Here is a 22,218-nt window from a genome sequence, read left to right on the forward strand (position 1 = left end):
AAATACAGTCATGTGTCACTCAATGATGGAGATACATTCTGAGAAATGCCTCATTAGATGATTCCGTTGTTGTGTGAGCATCATAGTGTAATCACACAAGCCTTACCACATACCTAGGCTATATAGCATATTGCTCCTAGACTACAAACTTGTATATCATGTTACTCTACTGCAGGCTGTAGGCTTCAGTATAATACAATGGTAAATATTTGTTATTTGTGAATGTAAACACAGAAAAGGTACAGTAAAAACATGGTATTATAATCTTATGGGACCACTGTAATATATGTGGTCTGTCACTGACCAAAATGTCATTATGTGGCACATGACTATATATTAGTTTTTCTCTATGTCTAGAGAATTATCAATACATGATCCAGAGCTTAGCTTTCAACGGGCAGACACTACCCACGTGAGGTTATTTAAATTAAACACAATTTGAAATTTATTAATAGTTCCTCAGTTGCACTAGCCACATTTCAAGTGTTCCAGAGCCATATGGTCCTAACATCTATCATATGTAGACAGCACAAATGTAAAACATTTCCACCATTACCAAAAGTCCTATTGGACAGTGTTATATTCTAGAAAATACAATAATAATCTCTAAACTGATAATGTACTTGTTCAGAGATTGCTGAGAACTGTAAGCTATTCTTAAATATTACAGAAAAGATTCCAGAAAAGCCAAAGACAAGAAAAAAAGGGAGGTAAGATGAGGAAGGGATTTCTTTCAAAACTGGAAAAGGGGAAGGAAAAGAACTATAAACCGCATCACCAGGTTCACAATTCTTTACAGGGAAAAAGTACCAAAGCTCTTAAGGCAATTCCAGAAGTTCTAGGCAAAAGGTCAGGTGGCCCTCACAGACTGAGAGCAAATGAAGGTGAGCGCAGGCCCAAAAATGTTACTGTTGAAGCATGTGGATCATTCATAGGAATTACTGATTACCTACCTGATGCCTAGATCCAATGGCACACTCTCCCCCCACTTTCTCACAAATTCACTAAGAAAATATACAAAAGACATCCCTGAACAGATATCACACACAATAAACTACAACACATGTCCACAGAGATAATACAAAAATACAGTTAAGAGGTTCTCTGAAGGCTACATCTTGTGTAGGACCTAGAACCTTCAGTTTCTATACATCAAATCATAGCAAAAGATAACTCCACAAATTTTGTAGTACCCCAAGCTTGTCCTACCTATCTTCTATCTTCCTCAAAACAAAGAGATTTGAAATATTATTAATCTCTAATTTTAGGCTGACCCTTTGAGATTATTCAGACACTTTTCTTGGAATTACATTTTATATCTTCTAATTGTAGGGGGGGAAATCTTATCCTCTTGGAAGACAATTTAGGTACCGAAGGAGTACTCATATTTAGTAGTGGGTAGGACAGAAAACGTTCTACTGCCCCTACAATTATATTGTAGTCTATTCCTAAGATTAATCCTCAGGAAAATTCCCTCTATTACTTTACACAGTTTTGAGGGTATATGGGGGTAGGAAAAGGGCTACTATACAACTAAAATACAATTTACTTTAAAGAATGATCTAGGCCAGGCGCGGTGGCTCACGCCTGCAATCCTGGCACTCTGGGAGGTCAAGGTGGGCAGATTGTTTGAGCTCAGGAGTTCAAAACCAGCCTGTGCAAGAGCGAGACCCTGTCTCTACTAAAAATAGAAAGAAAATTAATTGGCCAAATAAAATATATAGAAAAAACTAGCTGGGCATGGTGGCACATGCCTGTAGTCCCAGCTACTCGGGAGGCTGAGGCAGAAGGATTGCTTGAGCCCAGGAGTTTGAGGTTGTTGTGCGCTAGGCTGATGCCATGGAACTCTAGCCTGGGCAACAGAGTGAGACTCTGTCTCATTAAAAAAAAAAAAACAAAGAATGATCTAGAACTCCCTTAATCTTTTCTCTCCTCCCCCTCTGCCTGAAGGTACCCAGAAATAGACCTCATTAGCATGATGCTTTTTTCAGGCAGATATGGTCCCTCAAACCCTATTTTTACTGCCAGACTCACAGCACTCTCCCCAAGCAAGAAACACAAACTTATCTTTAACTGCCAGAATCCTCTGACACCTAGCACCCCCAGGGGACAGGAAAAGAGAGAAAGAAGAACCATGGTTGATGCTAGAAAATAATCTACTAAATCTGTGTCTAATTACCATATGACTAAAAATCAATTATGTATAAATAAATATTCCTAATAGAAATATAAAGACTTCAAAAATTCTGGGAAGGAATGCCTAGTTGATTTTGTCCAGGCAATATATGAACTGGGTCTCAGGGATAGTAGGAGGAAGGGATTTCACAGTGGCAATCAGTCTAAAAAAAGCACTGAAATGACAAAGTGCATATGTTCAGGAAAAAAGCAGGCCTATGTGACAGGAGAGCAGAGTTCAAATGCATGCTGGAGGTGGTGGTAGGTGAGTGGGAAGAAAGAAAAATGTATAAGGGCAGTGGTAAGAGATATGACTACGGAGACACACTTTGAGATCCTATTTAAAAGGCCACGTTATGCAGTTTAATCATGTGAGCCTAAAAACTAGAAGCATGAATTGGATTCTAAAATTCAGAAGATAATATTATATGCCACGGTATTATGGAATTTAGATTGAAGGGGGATATATTAGCGAAAGGAATACCTAGACAGGGAGACCTGTTGGAAAGCTAGTTGCAAAAACAACAGGGTAGGCCTAAACAAAGCCAGTGGCAGTAGTGATGAATCTTCCTAAACCACCTCTCTCTGATCATCTCACCCACTCTGCTCAAAAATGACTTCCTAACCTCACACTTGCATGCAAGGCCTTCCATTGTCTGGTTCCAAATTTTTGTGTAATCCCAATGTGCCCCTGTACTAACTAATACAGTATTCCAGCAATACTTATTTTCTATTACCCTCAAATACATAAAAACTTTGCCTATATATTACTGCTTCTGCCTAGAAGTACCCTGGTTTCTGTCTACCTAAGGCCCAACTCAATTTCCATCTCTTGACTTATTTCTCTCTAAACTCTCATAGCATTTTATTCATTTTTTCAATATCTTCTCCATGTTTTATATCCCTACTAAATCTAAACGTTATAGTAAAATTTTACATTTTTATAACATCTTCATTTATGTTTTTGTGTGCCTAAGGTAGTATGCCCATTTACAAAGAGGTTAAACAATGTGCCAAGGCCTGATGTGTAAAACCAGACCGTCTGACTAAGACTCATTTTATGACCTTTTAATATACATTATCTCTGTGAATGGAATGGTTAGGCAAGACAGTTTAGCTTTTGACCCACTTACATTTTATCTGACCATGCAAAATAAAAATCAAACAGTTCTTTAAGCACTCTGGGATGTTTTAACAGCTTAAAGCGATCCTTTGACATTTAATTTCACAGATTCGAATAACTATAGACATGGAAACAGCTTTAAATGTTACTTAAAACAATCTTTTTTACAGATCCAAGTTAATTCCCTAAGGAGTTAATTAGCACAAGGTCACAAAGCTGTTAATGGCGGATACAGTCCTAAACCCAGAATATTAATTTCCCTAATCAGTACTCTTTCCCATTGACCTTAAGACTACCATTGCTAAATTATGAGCTCATTAACTCAAGTTATGTCACAGTACTGAAGTGACAAGGCCAAGGCCACAAATGGGTGTATTAACCTTAAATATTCCGTATAATTTGAATCCAACAGTCTTTTTCTTTCCTATTAAAAATTTTACAAGTATTTGTATTTATTTATTGGGCACTCTGATGGCGTATGAGGTTGGTTGCTGTTGTTCTGATCTAGAAGAGCAACTGAGGTGGTGAAGAGGATGCAAACAATGGTGAAAAGACCCCATATAAACTACTTTGGCCAAATGCTATCTGTCAAATAATTCAGTCTGTTGAGATTATCTTCAAGAACATCACTACTTTCAAACCGTTAGCAGCACAAAGCTTACTAAACATAGGTCAATGACACATGAAATTATTTTTCAATATTTTTCGTTAGCTAAAAACTCAATATTTTTAAGGTCATGATTTTTGAATTCAGTTCTGTAACTAGACAGAAGCAGGTATTAGAATTAATCCCCTCTGGAAACTTCCAAAAGACCTCTCCCACAAAAATAATAAATTGTGCCAAGTGTTTGCTTTATTAAGTAAATAAGCTCTCCTTCACTTTTTTTCTCTCCCACAAAAGCTCAACTTAAAAGTGGAAGAGGAATGGCAGAGGCTGGGAACTGAGTTCAGTTACTACAAAATCGTTACAATCCTTACCCTCAGAGCCAGAGCTCGGCTTTATCCCCGCGGAACTACCCAGAATTTCCCAGTCAAGGCCTGCGCGGCGCAGGAAGAACTATGACCCCCTTCTCCCTCCCTTCACGGAGCAACCTCCTTCTCTAAGGCCAAACCAGCGCCCCCCATGACCTCCGCTGGTTTACAAATAAAGCCCTGAACTGCCCGCTTTTCTCACAACTGGTCCATACTCCCTCCTAGAGCAGGGAATAGGGTCTGGGGACAAAAGGAGGGACACGCCTGCCACATGAGGAAAACCCCATCACCTGGAACTCAGCGAACTCCTCACAGTTCACACCGCCACTGGGCGCCGCCATATTGGACAAACGCGAGGACCCCGCTGCCGGCCAATCACCGCGGAGCAAAGGTGTCTGGGACGCCGCCTGAGTGCAAGGCTTGACTTCTCCGTGATCCCCAGCCACATCGAAGGTGTAACCCTGCTGTCCTGCTTTTCACTCTAACTCCTTTAACGTGCCCTCCTGCAAGTGGCCCACATGCATGGATCAAAGATTGTCAGAACTTGAAGGGACCATTAACTCCAATCCCATCTTCTTACAAAAGGGAAACAATTTTCTGGTCACACCAACCAGGTCATTCCGAGAGGAAAATCTAGGAAGGCCTTGCTAACCCCTCTCACTCCAGTGTCTACCCACCCCACCCCCACCTCCGACCTTAGAGAGCAAGGAGGTCTTGTTCATTAAGAATTTGGGACCACTAAGAAATGTCAAGATAAAAAGGGCATTTCTGGCAGTGTAGGTGGGTGGGTATGGGTGGAGTTAGGTATGTAGAGGTGGAAATAAAATATTTTTAGAAAATAAATAGCAAGATGGAAAACATACACGTTGTTTTCTCTGCGTAGGCTCAGGGATACTCAAAAGTCAACAAAAAATAGGGCCACTTTAATTATGTTTTTGATAAAAGAATATTCACTGAAAACACTGGAGGAACAGTATGCTGACACACTGACTTATCTAGTGTATTTGGGGAGCTCACAGCTCACAAAAGTTCTACATTTTTTCTTCTATTTAAACAGGAACTCCGAGCACCAGGGAGTAATAAGGGGAAGGCGCACGGACCGCACGCTGCACAGGGCCGTTCCCACAGCTCGGCCGGGCGCGGCGCCCAAGGGGCAAGGCGCGGTACCGCCCGCGTCCTCCGCGCGTCGCGCACGTCGCGCACGTCCCGCACGCCTGCACGTGACGCGGGTCCGCCCCCGCGTCGTGCACGCCCCGCCCCCAGCACGCCCGTGCCCTTCCCACTCCAGCGCTGCGTGACATTGCGCGCACCAGCGCCACCAGGGCCCCGCGCGGTTCTGTGCTGGTCGGCGGAGTAGGCGGCAATGGGGAGCCTCCGCAGCCTGCGCCTGGCGGCAGGTGAGACGTAGGACGGGTTGAGGGAGGGAAGGGAGCCCGCCTGGCCGCTGGGGATGGGAATCCTGCGGCCTTCCCAGGCCCGGGAGTTGCTCTGCCCAGGTTGCTCGGAATCCTACCCGCTTAGGAGCAATAATGGGCGAGAACAAGGACTGAGCAGACACTGGAGGCAGGCATGGAGTTAAATCTTGCAGCCGGTTCTCCATCCACCCAGCTCCCACCAACTTAACGGGCCTTTCCTCCCTCCCTTCCCTCTATCCCTGTCCCCAGCCTCCCCTGAGCTCAGTCTTTAATGCACCTGCCATTCCTGGAACTCCCTAACCTCCCCCATCATTTGCTCTGCGTGAGTTTCCCCTCTTTCCCCTTTCCCCCTCATCTCAAGAATTTATCCCAGGTCTCAGAAATCCTCGAGTCTGGAGTTTCCCACTCATTAAGTGTCTGATTAGTCAAGGGATTTAAGGTCTTAGGGAATAATTGTTTTGTTTTCTTAAAATGGGGGATGCATTACTCTTAAACATTTCTGCAATTAAGTGCTTTGAATTTCTTGGAGGAAAGTGTTATGTAATTGCAGGATCTGCAGTTTGTTTTGGTAGTTGACATTTATGTGATAGGCATTTTGAAGTCAGATAAGGAGAGCTTAATTTGCCTTCTTGGGAAAACTAGCATAGCCTTGGCTTAGTAGGAATCAGAGTGCTGGCACCTTGGCTTTTTTTCTTTTTCTCTTTTTGCCCATTCTTAAGAAATATTCTCTTTTTTTTTCCATCTTGACTTTTTTCTAGATACCGAGGCAGTTCACTCTTTGGGTCACCTTCATGAGATTTGATAAAGGTGTGGTCAACTTCATGAGATTTGATAAGATGTAATGATCTTTTTGTTCCATGGTACCACATCATTAAAAAGTTGTTTAATTCAATTTTTAAAGGAAGAATAGCCCCAAGCTTGGTTTTGAAATAACATAAATGTACATTGTAAATGTAAATGAAATAATGCCAAAAAAAAAAACCCAGAATGCTAGATTGTTTCACAAGTTGGATACATAACCAAAAAAAAAAAAAAAAGTTTTCCTTTCCATGGCTTATCATGTGTTTCAGTGGAGAATAAACTGGAAAATGTATTTCAAACTGAAGAGTATTATTTACTTCCTTTAAAAGTAAACACCTGCTCCACTGAAAAAGAAAAGCCTTCATACTATTTATTTTGTCAGTTTCATCAAACTAATTCACCTAAAATCTTTATGTACATCCTGTTAACTATTATAAACCTTTTCAACAAGGCAAGTGAAAGAATCATTGCTCTGTGAAAAAGTTAAAATGGACTTTAATATCTGCAACTAAGACTGAGTGTGTTGTAAGTAATTTATCTTCTCATGTTTAAGAACTTCACTATTGTGCAGTTAACCAAAACAATCCTTGAGCAATTTAAGGACACTTTTTTTCAGATAGAAAAATTTTAATAGCACACTAAGGGTGTTACATGAGCACCTCCCTCCAAATGATCTGTGAATCTGATATTTTGTAAGCAACTCCAAACAATCTGCTGTGTCTTTTACCCACTTTTGCCCATCTTATAGCTAAACTCTTTCATATGCATTATTTTATTTGATTGATTTCTCATAGCAGCCCTCAGAGGTAAGTTTTATTCCATCTCCACTTTATAAATGAAGAAACATAGGTCAGAGACTTAAATGATTTGCCAGAAAATGTTAGAGCCAGAAGAGGAGTTGGTGTCTTCTAATTTTAGAATTTGTGCTCTTTGATATTGTTCAAGTTGTTTATTCAGGATATGTATGTGTATGAATTTGTCATGACTAGTTAGGTTGCATTAATGTGAAATGGAAGAGTCATGAAATGCAGATTTATTTGTGAAATGGAAGTACACATTCACGTGCAAATGGTTTTTCAAGAAAGGGGACCAATAAGCAGCCTTAACCAAAGGAATTATGTAGATCAAATAGAAACATAATCTAGGCGTACCTTACTTATCCAGAATATTATTTGGAATAAGATACTTTAGGTAAATGAAATTTCATATAATCAAAACTTAATCCTTTGCACTAGGATGTCGAGTGTGACTCAACACAGCATCGGTAGCAGCTCACACCATGAAAAATTATAGAGATTAAAGTTACTCTTTGAATATATCAATAATTTGAAATATAAAAAAATCCAAATAAATAAGTTTGTACGAAAAGAAACTCCAGTATTTATTATTCTGGGGTATTTAAAAAATTAAATCTCGAGTAGAATAAAGGAATCGAGAAAAAGCAAGCGAGTGCAAAGGGTTAAATGATAGAACTTTTCTTTTAGTTTCTTTTGGAAATCTTTGCTATACTCCCTTAGCAAACACAACATAGCAAACAGAATATACGCTTTTATGAGCTTGAATTTGTTTATTGTTTTGTAGGTAACAGGTCAACATTGTTAACTTATGATAGTTGTATACCTCCACAATGGAAAGGTCCTGTGAACCTCTCAAGTTATACTCAAATTTTTGTTATTGCATACCTGTTTCTGAGAGGGTCCATAGCTTGCTGCTCAGAGGAGTTCACGCTGTTTAAGTTAAAAAGCACTGATACAGGTGACTAGGAATGAAATGGCTATTGACCCACACTACTGTGGGTTCCATGAGGGTAAAGACTGGCTGGATCTGCTTTTTTTTTTTTTTTAAACTAAATCCTTACCATTTATCAGTGTCCAGCTGATAGTAGATAGGCAATACATATTTTTTGGATGAGGGGCACTAGGAAATATTTTGGAACATGCTGCAGATATTAGGTGGGTTTTTCTGTCTCTTTTCTCCTGAAAGTAGAATAAAATAGATATAACTTTCAGGATGTTGTATCTTTCCACAGAATGATCATTAGATCAAAGGAATGAAATGGCCTTACAAGAAGGTTTCTTCACATCTTCAGAACAGTTTTGTTGCCCTCAACTGTATTGACTGGTCAGATATTAAAATGAATTTATTATCATTATTTTTAACCAATACAATGGACTATGGCTATGGTCCCCAACCCCCTGGGCCACAGACCAGTACCAGTCTGTGGCCTGTTTAGGAACCAGGCCGTACAGCAGGATGTGAGCAGTGAGCAAGTGAGCGAAGCTTCATCTGTATTTACACCAACTCCCCATCACTCACATCACCGCTTGAGCTTTGCCTTCTGTTAGATAGGCAGCAGCATTAGATTCCCATAGGGGTGCGAACACTACTGTAAACTGTGCTTGCATGCTCCTTATGAGAATCTAGTGCCTGATAATCAGAGGTGGAGCTGGGATGGTGATGATCGCACTGGTGAGCAGCTTACATACAGATTATTATTAGCAGAGACAGTTGACTGCACAATAAATGTAATGCACTTGAATCATCCTGAAACCATTCCCCCTACGCTGAATCCTTGGAAAAATTGTCTTCCATGAAACTGGTCCCTGGTGCCAAAAAGGTTGGGGACCACTGGACTATAGGTTGTCTCCTTGTCAATTTAACCCACATCCCAGAGCATTAGAGTCTAGAGATATCTTGGAAGGTAGATAACCCAGTCACCTAGTTTCTAGTTTCTACAGATGAGGAAACTTAAGGGCCAGGAAGGGAATTGACTTGCTAAAGATCACACACATAGGAAACTGGGACATAACCAGTATCCTTTTGGCTCCAATTCTGATTTTATTTCCACTACATTCTGCTCCTTCATTGTTCTTTTTGTTTGTTCTTGCTAACCTACCCTAAATGAAGACATGCCCATTTTAACTATCCCCATCTTTGGCTTTGCTTATCACCCCTCTCCAGGCCTTGCCTGCTTATTGAGCACACAATGGGCACCCTGTAGAGCTGTGAAAGCTCTAAAATGAATGATGGACTGCCCCAATTCCTAGGGCCAGTTTATTGCAATGAACAAACAAACCTATATAATACACCTACAAACCCTATAGAAAACAGTATATATAAAATTATAGATTACAGAGCAGGTTATAAGTGCTGCTGTGGTGCCCTGGAGCCAGTTCCTACTGTCCTTGTGCACATTTTTTCCTAATTTCACAATCAGTGACATTACATTGGTAGCTTAAAATTTGCTATGGTGACGTTTATTGGCAAACAGTACAAATCAGGACATCTTGGGCTCCATCTCAAGAGCCAGGACACCACTGGCTTCAAGAATTCAGAGAATGCTTTAAGTTAAGATTATCAGTTGGAGGGTTGAACCAAAAGGGGGGTGTGAGAGTAACATGAGCACAGGTAGGGTGGTAATAAGTCTGAAGACAGTGTGAGGGAGGAAAGATTACCTTGGATTTTGATCAGGAGGGAATAGGAGATAAAGTGTGGTCTTTTGAGGAGTTTGGACCAAATGAATTTGAACAAAAAAAGCATTAAGCAGGAAAAGTAATAAACATTTCTGGAAAATGAACAAGACAACTGTGTACAAGTTGAATTGCTGCTACCTATGAAGATGTTATAGTAGTTGATACATGAGGTATTGATGGAAACGACAAAGGAATACATCTAGGTCTTGAAGAAATTATTGGTGTGAGTTTGGAGGCATTGAGTAAGGATGGTCTTAAAGACAAGTTGTTGGGTGTTCAGGCCTGCAGAATTGGTGCCCCATTGTCAGAAATAAGAAAGTTGGGAAAATAATCAGAAATACCATTTGTGTTAGTTTGGCAGAGAATATAGTGCATTATTGAGTCGTAGGTGGTGTGGAGTTACAGGTGATGATGGTACCTCTCAGTCAAAAAACTAAGGACAAAGGAAAGGTAAAGTTATGGAGATAAAGATATGGGAGCAATTAGTGTGGATCTGATTGTTAGAATGGAGGAGTCCTTCCAGAGAATAGCACAGAACAGTGGCAAGGACTGAACTTTGGAGGCCTGACATAGTGTAAGTAATAGGAAGTGTCAAAGAGGACATTAAAGAAGATAGACCTAGCTACCACTTTGTTGAAAAAAAGAATTAAAAAAATAATAATAAAGAAGATAGATCATAAAGATTGGAGATGAAGATTGGAGAAAATGTGGTGGTATGATGTAAGGAGGAATTGAATGCTTGTAGAAGGATGAGATCATGGAGTCAAATGGCCACCAAGATGGGAAGAGTAGAGTCAAAAGGACTAATGATGAGGATCTAAAAATGTATTCGTATGAGTAGAAAGAGATCTAATGTTATTAGAGCAATTTTAGTCAAGTGATTGGCGAAAGAAACACTGTAGCAAAATAAAATGTGGGTGGTGAAGTGAAGGTAGTAAATACGTGCCACTATTTAATCATTAGAGCTATGAAAGAAAGGAGATTAGTATTTTATTTATAGGACCTGTCGAGAACAAGTGAATGTTTTGTCCAACATAGTGGACTCTCAGTGTTACTATGGCATAATGAGACAGAAATTCTTATCAAGTACTGGTGGAAGTGTAAATTGGTTCAGCCTTTCTGGAAAGTATTTTGTTATATATATATAAAGAACATTAAAAGGGTTCATACTCTTTAACCCTGCACTGCCAGGATTTTGTTCTAAGAAAATAATCAGAAATACCATCAAAGATTTATGTAGAAAACTGTTCATTTGAAACATTTGTAGTAGTGGAAAATAAGAAGCAAATCCAGTTTTAGGGAATAATTAAATTCAGGGCTCACACCTATAATCCTAGCATTTTGGAAGGCTGAGGCAGGAGGATCTCTTGAGGCCAGGAGCTCTAGACCAGCTGGGGCAACACAGCAAGACCCCCATCTCTATGAAAAAAAAAAAAAATTGAGCACGGTGGTACACACCTGTAGTCCTAGTTACTCAGGAAGCTGAGGGAGGAGGATCACTTGAACCCAAGAGTTTGAGGTTGCAGTGAGCTATGGTAACACCACTATGCCACTACTAGCTCAAGCAATAGAGAGAGACCCTGTTTCCAAAAGAAAAAAAAATAGTGGAAAGTATTTGCAACATAAGGAAGATACAGTACTATCTGATTATGAAAAATGTATATGTTGTATATAAGTGTAGGAAAATGTCTCAAAAGAAATACAGGTTATCCCTAATGATGAGTGCTCTTCATACTTTTTTTTAGCTGTCACATTTTCTGTAATGAGTATTACTTTTATAATTTAAAGTTTTTTGGTTTTGTTTTTAAAGATGGGGGACATATTTGGCAGGGAAAAGGCAGTGGAAAATCAGGAACTAGAGGTTGTGATAAGTTTGGTACAACATTCCTCAGGAGAGGGATCACAGATGGAAGGGCTGACTGGTTCAGAATGAAGGAGGACTGGTGTTCTTCTGAGCGTGAGAGGGAAGGATGAGAAAGCAGATGGAGGGAGGGAATCTGTTTCTGTCACAATTCTCTTAGGTCAACAACTAAGGCCTAGAAAGTTTCAAATAGCCATTGTTGAGCATGGCCTTTGTGGGCTGGAATGTTGATGGGAGGAAAAACGGTCGCCAAGGGGTGCCCATTTCACTGTGGTTTGACCACCTAGATACATAGAATTGTAAGACTTTTTTTTTTTAAGGATTTCCCATTAACAGACTACTAAGGAGTCCAGGGGAAAAGTAGTCTCCCCCTGACTTGAAAACTGGTTGGGTTACAAGGTTTTTTAAACTTTGAAAGGGTTTTTTTTCCATGTAGAAACAATGTTACAAGTGGTGATTAGGGGTCTAGCCAGCCCACAAAAACTCAGTGTCAATCTGTCTTGCCCATTTTTCCTCCAGAGTATTTTTCACATGTCAGGCAGGTCTTCTCCGTTACCACAGCTGTCTTATTTCCTTTACACAACCCAGGAACTAGTGTTGTGACACTACCTAACAGGAGGTTTCCATGCCCATGTATTCCCACTCCTGCTCCTTTTACCCCCCACATCTGCCCTTACCAAGGCCTGGTCTTGTGTTCCGCACTCAGATTTATCTTCCTAGGACACCAGTTACTGTCATTTCCCTGCTCAGAACTGCTCTGTATGTTTGGCAAAGCCTTTTTGGGGGTATGGCAGAGAAAAGGACTCTTGACTGTGGGGAAGCACGGATAGCCACAATACCCAGAGCCAGAGCAAGTTAGGCCAATATCATCACTTGGATTCTGAGTCCCAGATTCAGCATGAACCTCACTGGCTTGGTAGTTAGGTTTGTAAGTGTGGATTGTCTGGCAGACAGATCCACAATGTCACTTACAAGAGCAGAGCAAATCAGCATTTGAAGGCAGAAAAAATCCATCCCTGTCAGTATAGCTGCACACAGGAGATTTCAAGCCACTCAGGTCTGGTCATGGAAAGGCCCAGAGCAAGTTAGTATTTCAGATTCGGTCTTTTGTTTATTTGTGGTCAGCTTTTATGGCAGCCCAGCTTTGATTCTAATGTGGAATTAAATCAGTGGTTCTCTATTCTGAGTGAGCTCCAGGTGGGAATGAGAGCTCCAATTTCCCTAAACAACATAATTACCATAATTTAATCATTCTTTTTTCTGCTTAGTCTACTGAGCAGTTACAAACATTTCACATACAATTTCATTAGATTACAAAATGCGGTACTGATTGGTGTATATACAGTTGGCCCTCTGTATCCATGGATTTTGCATCTGCAGATTCAACCAACCTCGATAAAAAACAAGTAAATATAACAATAATACAAATTTTAAAAATATAGTATAGACTATTTATATTGTATTAGGTATAAGTAATCTAGATATGATTTAAAGTATATAGGAGGATATGCATAGGTGATATGCAAATACTATGCCATTTTATACAGTGCTCAAAGGTGTTGAGCATCTGCAGATTTTGGTATTTGCAAGGACGTCCTAGAACCAATCCCCCATGGATACTGAAGGATGACTGTATATGGACTTGGGTATCCTCAGGATAACTATTCATCTAGCTTTTTTTCTCCTGAGACTTAAAACCTTCAAAGTTGTTTCCTTAAAGTTGCCCTTTCCTATCAAAGCAAACATTATAGTATTAGCAATACCCTATTTCCATTTTAAGAGGATTAAATATGCATTTGTGGGTTAATCTAAATACTAAATCTTTCCATGGGAAAGGAATATTGTTGCCCCAGAAACAGCTACTTTTTCCAGCCAGGGTCACAGTAGCCTCTGGCCTTCTGGAACATTAGGAAAAGGAAATGAGAAGGTTGAGCAGTCTCACATCAGTGCAGTAGGATCAGCTCTTTGGGCTCTGGCCATTCATTGTGAGATAATCAGACACTGTATTTACCCATGAGGGGCAGCCAGGTGCTGTGGAGGAAGGATGTGAGATAAAATCTCTTTTTTCTGAGGGGTATGAGAAGGTAAGACTGTAGACCAATTTATACTGCATGTCTTCAGGTACTAAGCAGTGTGTTAGATACTACATGCTCTAAAATCTGAAAGCTGGGCGTATTTTAATATACTCTATAGGAATTCCAAACTTTCAAAGTAATAAATTATATATTATTGATGTGCAGAAGTTAGAGATAAAGCAGAGCTTCTTTTCAGCGTATTATCTGTTGAAAAGAGGGATTTTGAACCCAGCCTGAAACACAGGTATTAAGTTTTGCAGGTATACCCTGATCAATCATTTACATAGACTGGGTTCAACAGGGTCTCCCAACTGGTTGTGCTAAAGAGTGTTTCTCAAACACGGCAGTACATTAGAATCGCTTGGGAATCTTTTTTGAAAATATTGATGCCAGAGTCCTGCTCCCAGAAATTGGAATTTAATCAGTCTGGGTTGGGCCTGTACATTGGTTGTTTTTTTTTTTAAGGTACTCTGGTGATTCCAATATGCAAAGTTTGAAATCCATTTTTTCAGAGCAGTGCTTCTCAAACTTTATTATGTGTAAACATCACCTGGAAGGCCTATAAAAAAAATAATTTGCATTTCTGGGAAGCTCCTAGCTGAAGCTGAATAGCACTGTTCTAGACTTTAGAATATGCACTATTGGTCTTTGTGTTTCTGGCAGTAAATACTCAGAAACTGTTGAATGAATATGGGTGTCTATTTGTTTCTCAAAATATAATGTTCATATGAATCACTTGGATATCATTAAAATTGCAGATTCAAATTTCATAGGTCTTGAGTGGGAATTGAGAGTCTGCATTTCTAACAAGCTCCCAGGTGATTATCAACCACACTTGAGAATAGCAAGGTCTTAGAGTATGACAAGGTGAATACCATCAAGTGTCATTTTCTCATCTCATTTCCACAAGGAACACTTCACCTGCATGTTCTTCATCTATCCTGAATTGGGCACATCTCCTACTGTAACCCATTCCTCCTTCTCCCTCTCATTCCAGAAGTATATTGAAGTTCGAGTGAAAGTGACATTTTTACAGAGATACTGTCAAATTCTAATTTTTTCATATTAAATATCAAGTAAATACAAAATATTTATAAGATAAATATAAAGTAAAAACAAGACATAATTAAAATGCAAGTACCCATGTTATTAAAAATATATTCTAGAATAATTTTACAGAAAAGTTGCAAAGATAGTACAGACTTCTGTATACCCTTCATCCAGTTTTCTGTAATGTTAATATCTTACATAACCATGGTACATTTGTCAAAACTAAAAAAATTAGCGTTAGTACATTACTATTAACTAAAGCAGTTATTTCAGTGATACCCATTTTCTGTTCCAGGATCCAATCCCAGGAAACCACATTGCATTTAATTGTTTTATCTCCTTAGTCTCTTCTGGTCTGTGACAGTTTCACATTCTTTAATTTTCATGAACTTGACAGTTTTGAGGAATATTAGCCAGTTATTTTGTAGGATGTCTCTCAATTTGGGTTTGTTTCATATTTTTCCATGACTAGGGTTATGAGTTTTAGAGAAGAATAAATAGCACAGAGATAAAGTGCCCTTCCCATCCCATCATATTAAATGGTACATGCTGTCCACATTATTTGGGACTGGTAATTTTAACCTTGACTAGTTGTTTCTCTCCTGTAAAGTTACTGTTTTTCCATTTCTATATTCTTTGAAAGTATGTCACTGAGTCCAACCCACACTTAAAGGGACTAAGGAATTCAAGAGAGGAGTATCTACATATATTTGGAGTTTTTCTGGAAGGAAAATTTATTCTTCTCCCTATTCATTCATTCATCCTGTGTTATTTATGTGAGTATGGACTCATATATTTTATACCTTGGGTTTATAACTATTACCGTTACTACATAATTTATTTTCTTGTTCAGATTATTCCAGTTTAGATCAATTCCTGTGTCCCTTTACATGCTCTCATCCTTTTGTGTGTGTGTGTGTGTGTGTGTTTTTAACACTTTCTTACTTTCTGGCTCTAAAAGATGTTCCCGGCTCTTGTATTTTCTCAGTCCCAATGTAAAATCAGCCATTTTTCTCCAAGGAGAATGGAAAATGGTATTTAGAAACCAAGATCTGGGTGCTAGGCATGTTCATTGCAACTGAGGTGTTACTGATTCCAGGGCCTTCTGGTGAGTAAAGCTGGCAAATACATGTATGTATCCCCCAACATGCTAGTTTATATTTTAAAATTTGCGTCTGTTAAAGTTCTTTGTAATGTACAGTTTTTTGGGTTTTGACAAATGCTGTGTGTGTGTTTTTTAAAGTAAATCATTAGCCAGCTTCATAGCTAGCAACAGATTACTTGCTACACACCTAACAATTGGTTTGACAATCGGTTAAGAAACACTAGATTAGATAATCTTCTAAAGGCCCCCTTTTCCTCCAACATTTATTGAGTCTTCATTTATTATCACTGATTCCCAGAGATTTGTCACGTCCCAGGTTGCATCACTGACAATTATCTCTAGGAAGATCGTGAAAGATTCTGAGAAAATAAAAGCATCCCCACCTCTTGCCACTGTTTATCATGGGGTTGGAAAGGATATTTATAGAAAAGAGAGGACTACCAGGAGAATAGCCAATACTTCATCCAGCCTCATCCTGGCTGACCCACTACAGCCTCCAGCTAGCAACAGTACTTCTAAAGGCACTGGTTTTCAAATTATGAGTCCCCACACCAGCAGCATCAGCGTCACCTGGGAAGTTGTTAGAACTGCACATTCTCAGGCTCCATCCACACCTACTAAATCAATAGGGTCCAATAATCTGTATCACAAATCCTCTATGTGATTTTGATACATATTATAGTTTGAGAACCTCTATATATGATTAACAAGCTAATTGCCAGTCCCTTAGAGACAGCTGTGAGGCTTCATCTTGACTTCCTGCTAGAGCCCTGGGGACACAGAACTGGTCAGTCAGGGACAAGCTGCAAGTGTAGCCAGAAGGTTAAAGGGCTGTTTTTGTTTTGATTTGTATGTTTTTAATTATGATCTACCAGAAGATGGAAAATTTCTGGCCTGGATGTCTGGGGCAATATATTCTATCTCTTTGAGATAGAAAATGAAGGTCTTCTAAACTTACTAAAACTTATTGATGCTTTCATTTTGCTGTAATTGCAGGATAAAAACCAAGACCACATCAAGCACTTTAGACATTTTTTTAGTGATAGCATTTTTAAAAATTATTTTTACATTGGTCTATTATTTCTATTGTATATAATAAGATCATATTTATCAGCATTTATGTTGTAGGGAGGTAAACATTATTTGCATACAGTATGAAGTTGCAGTAAGAAAAAGTTGGGAGATATTTTCTGATGTAGTTAAACATCTAATGTCTGTAAGTCCCTACCTCCTACCTTGACCTCAGGTACCTCTCTGACATCAATTCTACTTCTCTTCCCATTAGTCATTCTGTTCTGGCCACACTGGCCTCCTCTTTGTGGGCCCTAAAACCACCTTTAGGGCCTTTGCATTTATTATTCTTTCTGTTTGGGATATTCTTCCATCAGATAGCTGCATAGCTAGCTCCCTTACTTCCTTCAAAAGTGACATACTCAAAGAGAACATCCCTATCTAAAATTCCACATATATACCCCATTCTGAAGGCACACTTCATGTCCCCCATTGTTTATTTTTTTTCTTTTTGGCACTTAGTATCTAACATATATGTAACTCTCCAGTAGAATGTAAGTTCTACTGATACAAATTTTTATCTATTTTGTGTGTTGCCTAAAACAGTGCCTGGCACATAGTAGGGGCTTAATTATTATTTGTTGAGTAAATGAGTATCTCCAACATGCATTTATATGTGACTGATAGTGAGTAGGTGTACATGGTAACATTTTTTGCTTTATTATTTCCTAAATTGAGCTGAGAGGCAACTTGTCTTTTGTTCTCCTAAACTGCCTCTATTCTGTTCTGTTCCCCTGAACTGCCTTCATTCTAATTAAGAGGGATGGGGATGGGCAGCTATCTAAGGAAATAATTATTGATTCTTTTTCTGTTTAGAGAGCAGATTCCTTCTATCTTGCTGCCAGTTAACCCTGTTCCTTTCTAAGTGCCTGCCAAAGAGGAGAAATGTGACAGCATTCCCATTGTAGGTCACACTAAACCAGTGGTTCTCTGGGGAGATGGCAAAGTCCAAAAGATGGATGGTAGCAGTGGTTGCACAACAGTGTGAATGTACTTCATGCCACTGAATTGTATGCTTAAAAATAGCTAACATGGGACAGGCACAGTGGCTCACGCCTGTAATCCTAGCACTCTGGGAGGCCGAGATGGGTGGATTGCTCAACGTCAGGAGTTTGAAACCAGCCTGAGCAAGAGCGAGACCCTGTCTCTACTAAAAATAGAAAGAAATTAATTGGCCAACTAAAAATATATAGAAAAAATTAACTGAGTATGGTGGCGCATGCCTGTAGTTGAAGCTACTCTGGAGGATGAGGCAGGAGGATCGCTTGAGCCCAGGAGTTTGAGGTTGCTGTGAGCTAGGCTGATGCCACGGTACTCTAGCCCAGGCAACAGAATGAGACTCTGTATCAAAAAAAAAAAAAAGCTAACATGGTTAATTTTATGTATATTTAATCACAGTTTAAGGGGAAGAATACCCTAATGGTTCTCAGAGTATAGTCCAGAACAAGCAGTAGCAGCATCACCAAGGAACTTGTTAGAAATGTAAATTCCCAGCCTTCACCCCAGAACTATGGATTCAGAAACTGGAGGTAGGCAGCCTGGTGATTTGTGTTGTAACAAAGACATCAGCGGATTCTGATATGCACTAAAGTTTGAGAATCATAGCATTAAATAATTTTGTCTTAATCCTGAGTGCTATGAAAACTGTCGAAGCATTTCACAGACTTTTTCCATGCCCTCATAACTGCATAACCTTTGTCAGAAAATCTGACCACCTTTGGGGTAAAATTGAAAAGTACTGTGGAAGTGCTTTATGAAGACTAACGTTTTAAATAATGTTTCAAAAAAATGAACTTAACATTTAGAGAGTCTGCGATGTTTCCAGAATCTTACCAGATACTCCTATGTTTGTTTTTCCATTTAACCCCCAAATCAGCCTTGGTGAAGTAAGTACTACATTTTCTATATTTAAAATGAGGAAACAAACTGAGAGCAATTGTAATTTATCTACTTTCCTTATAGTGTACACTTGCTGCCACTAGGTGGCACTGATACTGTGTTTACCTGGATACAGGCAAAGCTATCTGGGATTATAGCCCTCGAAAACTGAAATAAAATGAGGCCTCTTATGAAAGAGATGGATTGCAGGTAACCACAAATAGAGATTCCAACTTCTGGTATGTCAAGAGTAAAGACCTCTTAAAATCCATTCCTATCTAAAAAACAGTGATAACACTGCCAGAAATTGTCAAAGTCAACTTTTTCAGAGCTCTGGAAAATAACCTAGGGGCTTGGCACGATGTGATGTGGGTCAGAACAGCATGTCTTCTGGAGTTTTAACTTGCTTTATTCCTATCGCCTTTTCAGCTTCATAGTAGCTTTGAAAACCAACAGCCTCATAATCACAGTAGCTATGAAAATCAGCAGCCTAGCAGGCACTGAAGAAGGCAGAATAGGTTTGGAGCTTCCCCAAACCTGCAGCTCCAAAGAATTGTTACTTTCTGACCTGACGATTTCCTGGAAAACCCCACTCATAGAGCCTGTGTTTTTTTCACCTGACTCAGAGCTTATTCAGTACAAACAGCTTTTTCCTTGGGGCATTTGTTGAAAACCATCAATAGCACTTGTTTTACTTAGATAGAGAGGGTGATAACAGTTGGGTCAAATAAGCAAAGGAAAATATTTAAAAGGAAAAGCTAGGGAATGAGATGTCCATTCTGACATCTGTAACATATTTCTGGGATGTAATATGTGTAAGGTTGTGCACATGCTCCAGGAAAGACCTAAGAAGTCCTAAACCCTCACCTTACATTGAGTCTCTGCACAAGCAGGAGTGGAAGGGTAAGGCAGCACTGCAAACTGCCTGGCAGAGGGTAGAAGACATGCCCCAGCATGCACACAGAGCACTTCGGCAAAGGCTGACAAACTTATTGGTGGAAGGCATTTAAGGAAGTCTCTCCAATTATTAGCTAACCACTAAGATAATCAAACAGAGACTTCTGTGGCCAAACACACAAAGAATATAAAGAAATACTATGAACATTTGTATGCCCAAAAATTACATAAACTAGATGAAATGGACACATTTCTAGAAATACAAAAATTACCAAAAGTGAGTCAAGAAGAAATAAAAAATCTGAAAAGCCTTCTAATGAGTAGAGAGATTGAATTAGTAATTCTAAAATTCTTCCCCCCTAAAAGAAGCCCAGGCCCAGATGGCTTAAATGGTGAATCCTAACAAACATTTAAAAAAAAATTAAAATCAATCCTTTACAACCTCCAAAATACAGAAAAAGAGGGATCACTTCCCAACTCATTTTATGAGGCCATATTATCCTGATATCAAAATCAAAGACATCTCAAGAAAACTACAGACCCATATCCCTTAGGAATACAGATGCAGCAATCCTCAAAATATTAATAATACTACACAGTGAATCCAACAACATATGAAAGATTATACACCCTTACCAACTGAGATATATCCTAGAAATGCAAGGTTAGGATAATACGTCACTCAACATTATTAATCATGTTAATAGAATAAAGGACAAAAACACATAATAACCTCACTAGACACAAAAAGCATTTGACAAAATCTAACACTTCTTCATTATAAAAATGCTCAGAAACTAGGGAAAAAAAAGAAACTTCCTCAGTGTGATAAAGGAAAAAATTAACAGCTAACAGCTAACTTAATGGTGAAAGACTGAATGCTTTCTTCCAGAACTCCACTCTCAACATTTCTGTTCAACACCATACTGGATGTTCTATTCAGGAAATTTAGGCAGGTAAAACAATAAATAGCACCAGATTAGAAAAGAAGTAAAACTACCTTTATCACCAGATGAAATGATCATGTATATAGAAAATCCTAAGGAATACACACATAGCCCCATTACACTGAATGTTGAACAAGTTTGTAGCATACAAGAGAAATTGACAATAAATAATCTGAACATGAAATTAAGAAAAACAATTCCATTTATAATAGCATTAAAAAGAATAACATAGGCAGTATAAGACTTGTACTCTGTGAATTGCAAAACTATGGAAAGAAGCTAAAGAAGACCCAAATAAATGGAAAAACATCCCATGTTCACAGTTTGGGAAACTTAATATTTTTAAGATAGCAGTATTCCTCAAATTGATATACAGATTGAACACAATCCTAAACAAATATCAGCGAGGTTCCTTGCAGAGATTGACAAGCTGATCTTCAATTCATGAGGAAATTCAAGTAGGCAGACTAATCTTTAACAACAACAAACACAAGAGCAAAGTTAGAAGACTCATACTTCAGTTTCAAAACTTAACCACAAAGCTGTCATAATCAAAACAATGTGCCTACAGACTCTAGAATGAGGTTTTTAAAAAAAAAGACAGTGTGGTACAGACATAAGGATAGGCGTTATACATCAGTGGAATAGACTTGAGACTCCAGACATAAATTCTCATATTTATGGTCAATTGATTTTCTATATTGTGCCAAAACAATTCAGTGGGGGAAAGAATAGTCTTTTCAACAAATGGTACTGGGAGAACTAGATGTCCACATGCCAATGAACAAATTTGGATCCTTTCCATGTACAATATACCAATATTAACTTAAAATGGATCATAGACCTGTTAGAATTAAGACTATAAAATTCTTAGAAGATAATGTAGGAGTAAAGCTTTGTGACCTTACATATGCTATCAAAAGCTCAAGCAACAAAAGATGGATATACTGAATCTTATCTAAATTAAAAACTTTTGTACTTCAAAGGACATCATTAAGATTGTGAAAAGACAACTCATGGAATGGGAGAATATATTTGCAAATCATGTATGAGATAAGGAAAGAACTCTTACAATTCAACAATAAAAAGACAAATAACTCAGTTTAAAAAATGGGCAAAGGAGCTAAATAGACATTTCCCCAGAGAAGATATACAAATGGCCAATTAAGCACATGAAAAGAGCTTCCTCATTATTATTCATTAGAGAAATGCAAATCAAGACCACAGTGAGATGCTACTTCACACCTACTGGGATGTTTTTAATCTAAAAGATAGACAATAACAAATGTGGACAGGATGTGAAGAAATTGGAACCGTCATACATTGCTGATGGAAATATAAAATGTTGGCTGGGCGCGGTGGCTCACACCTGTAA

The 22,218-nt window shown here is 38.8% G+C and overlaps 2 protein-coding genes across 5 annotated transcripts in view; one reads left to right on the forward strand and one right to left on the reverse strand.

Annotated features, from left to right (window-relative positions):
* Nucleotides 1–22,218, reverse strand: part of MIX23 (mitochondrial matrix import factor 23) — a 56,307-nt gene that overhangs the window by 16,503 nt on the left and 17,586 nt on the right. The window contains exon 1 of one of the 4 annotated variants that reach the window (XM_012780497.3): nt 4,561–4,661. The exons of 2 other annotated variants lie outside the window; for them this stretch is intronic. In XM_012780497.3, the coding sequence (XP_012635951.1) occupies nt 4,561–4,611 (51 nt within the window). In that variant the 5' untranslated portion in view covers nt 4,612–4,661. One more of the 4 variants, XM_012780499.3, reaches the window with a different exon arrangement.
* The window catches only part of FAM162A (family with sequence similarity 162 member A), a 29,762-nt gene continuing 13,054 nt past the window's right edge, over nt 5,511–22,218 (forward strand). Inside the window, exon 1 of the mRNA XM_012780495.2 lies at nt 5,511–5,667. Within this exon, the coding sequence (XP_012635949.1) occupies nt 5,634–5,667 (34 nt within the window). The 5' untranslated portion in view covers nt 5,511–5,633. The remainder of the gene's footprint in view (nt 5,668–22,218) is intronic.

This window comes from Microcebus murinus, chromosome 1, assembly GCF_040939455.1.
Source record: "Microcebus murinus isolate Inina chromosome 1, M.murinus_Inina_mat1.0, whole genome shotgun sequence".
NCBI classification, from domain to species: Eukaryota; Metazoa; Chordata; class Mammalia; order Primates; family Cheirogaleidae; genus Microcebus; species Microcebus murinus.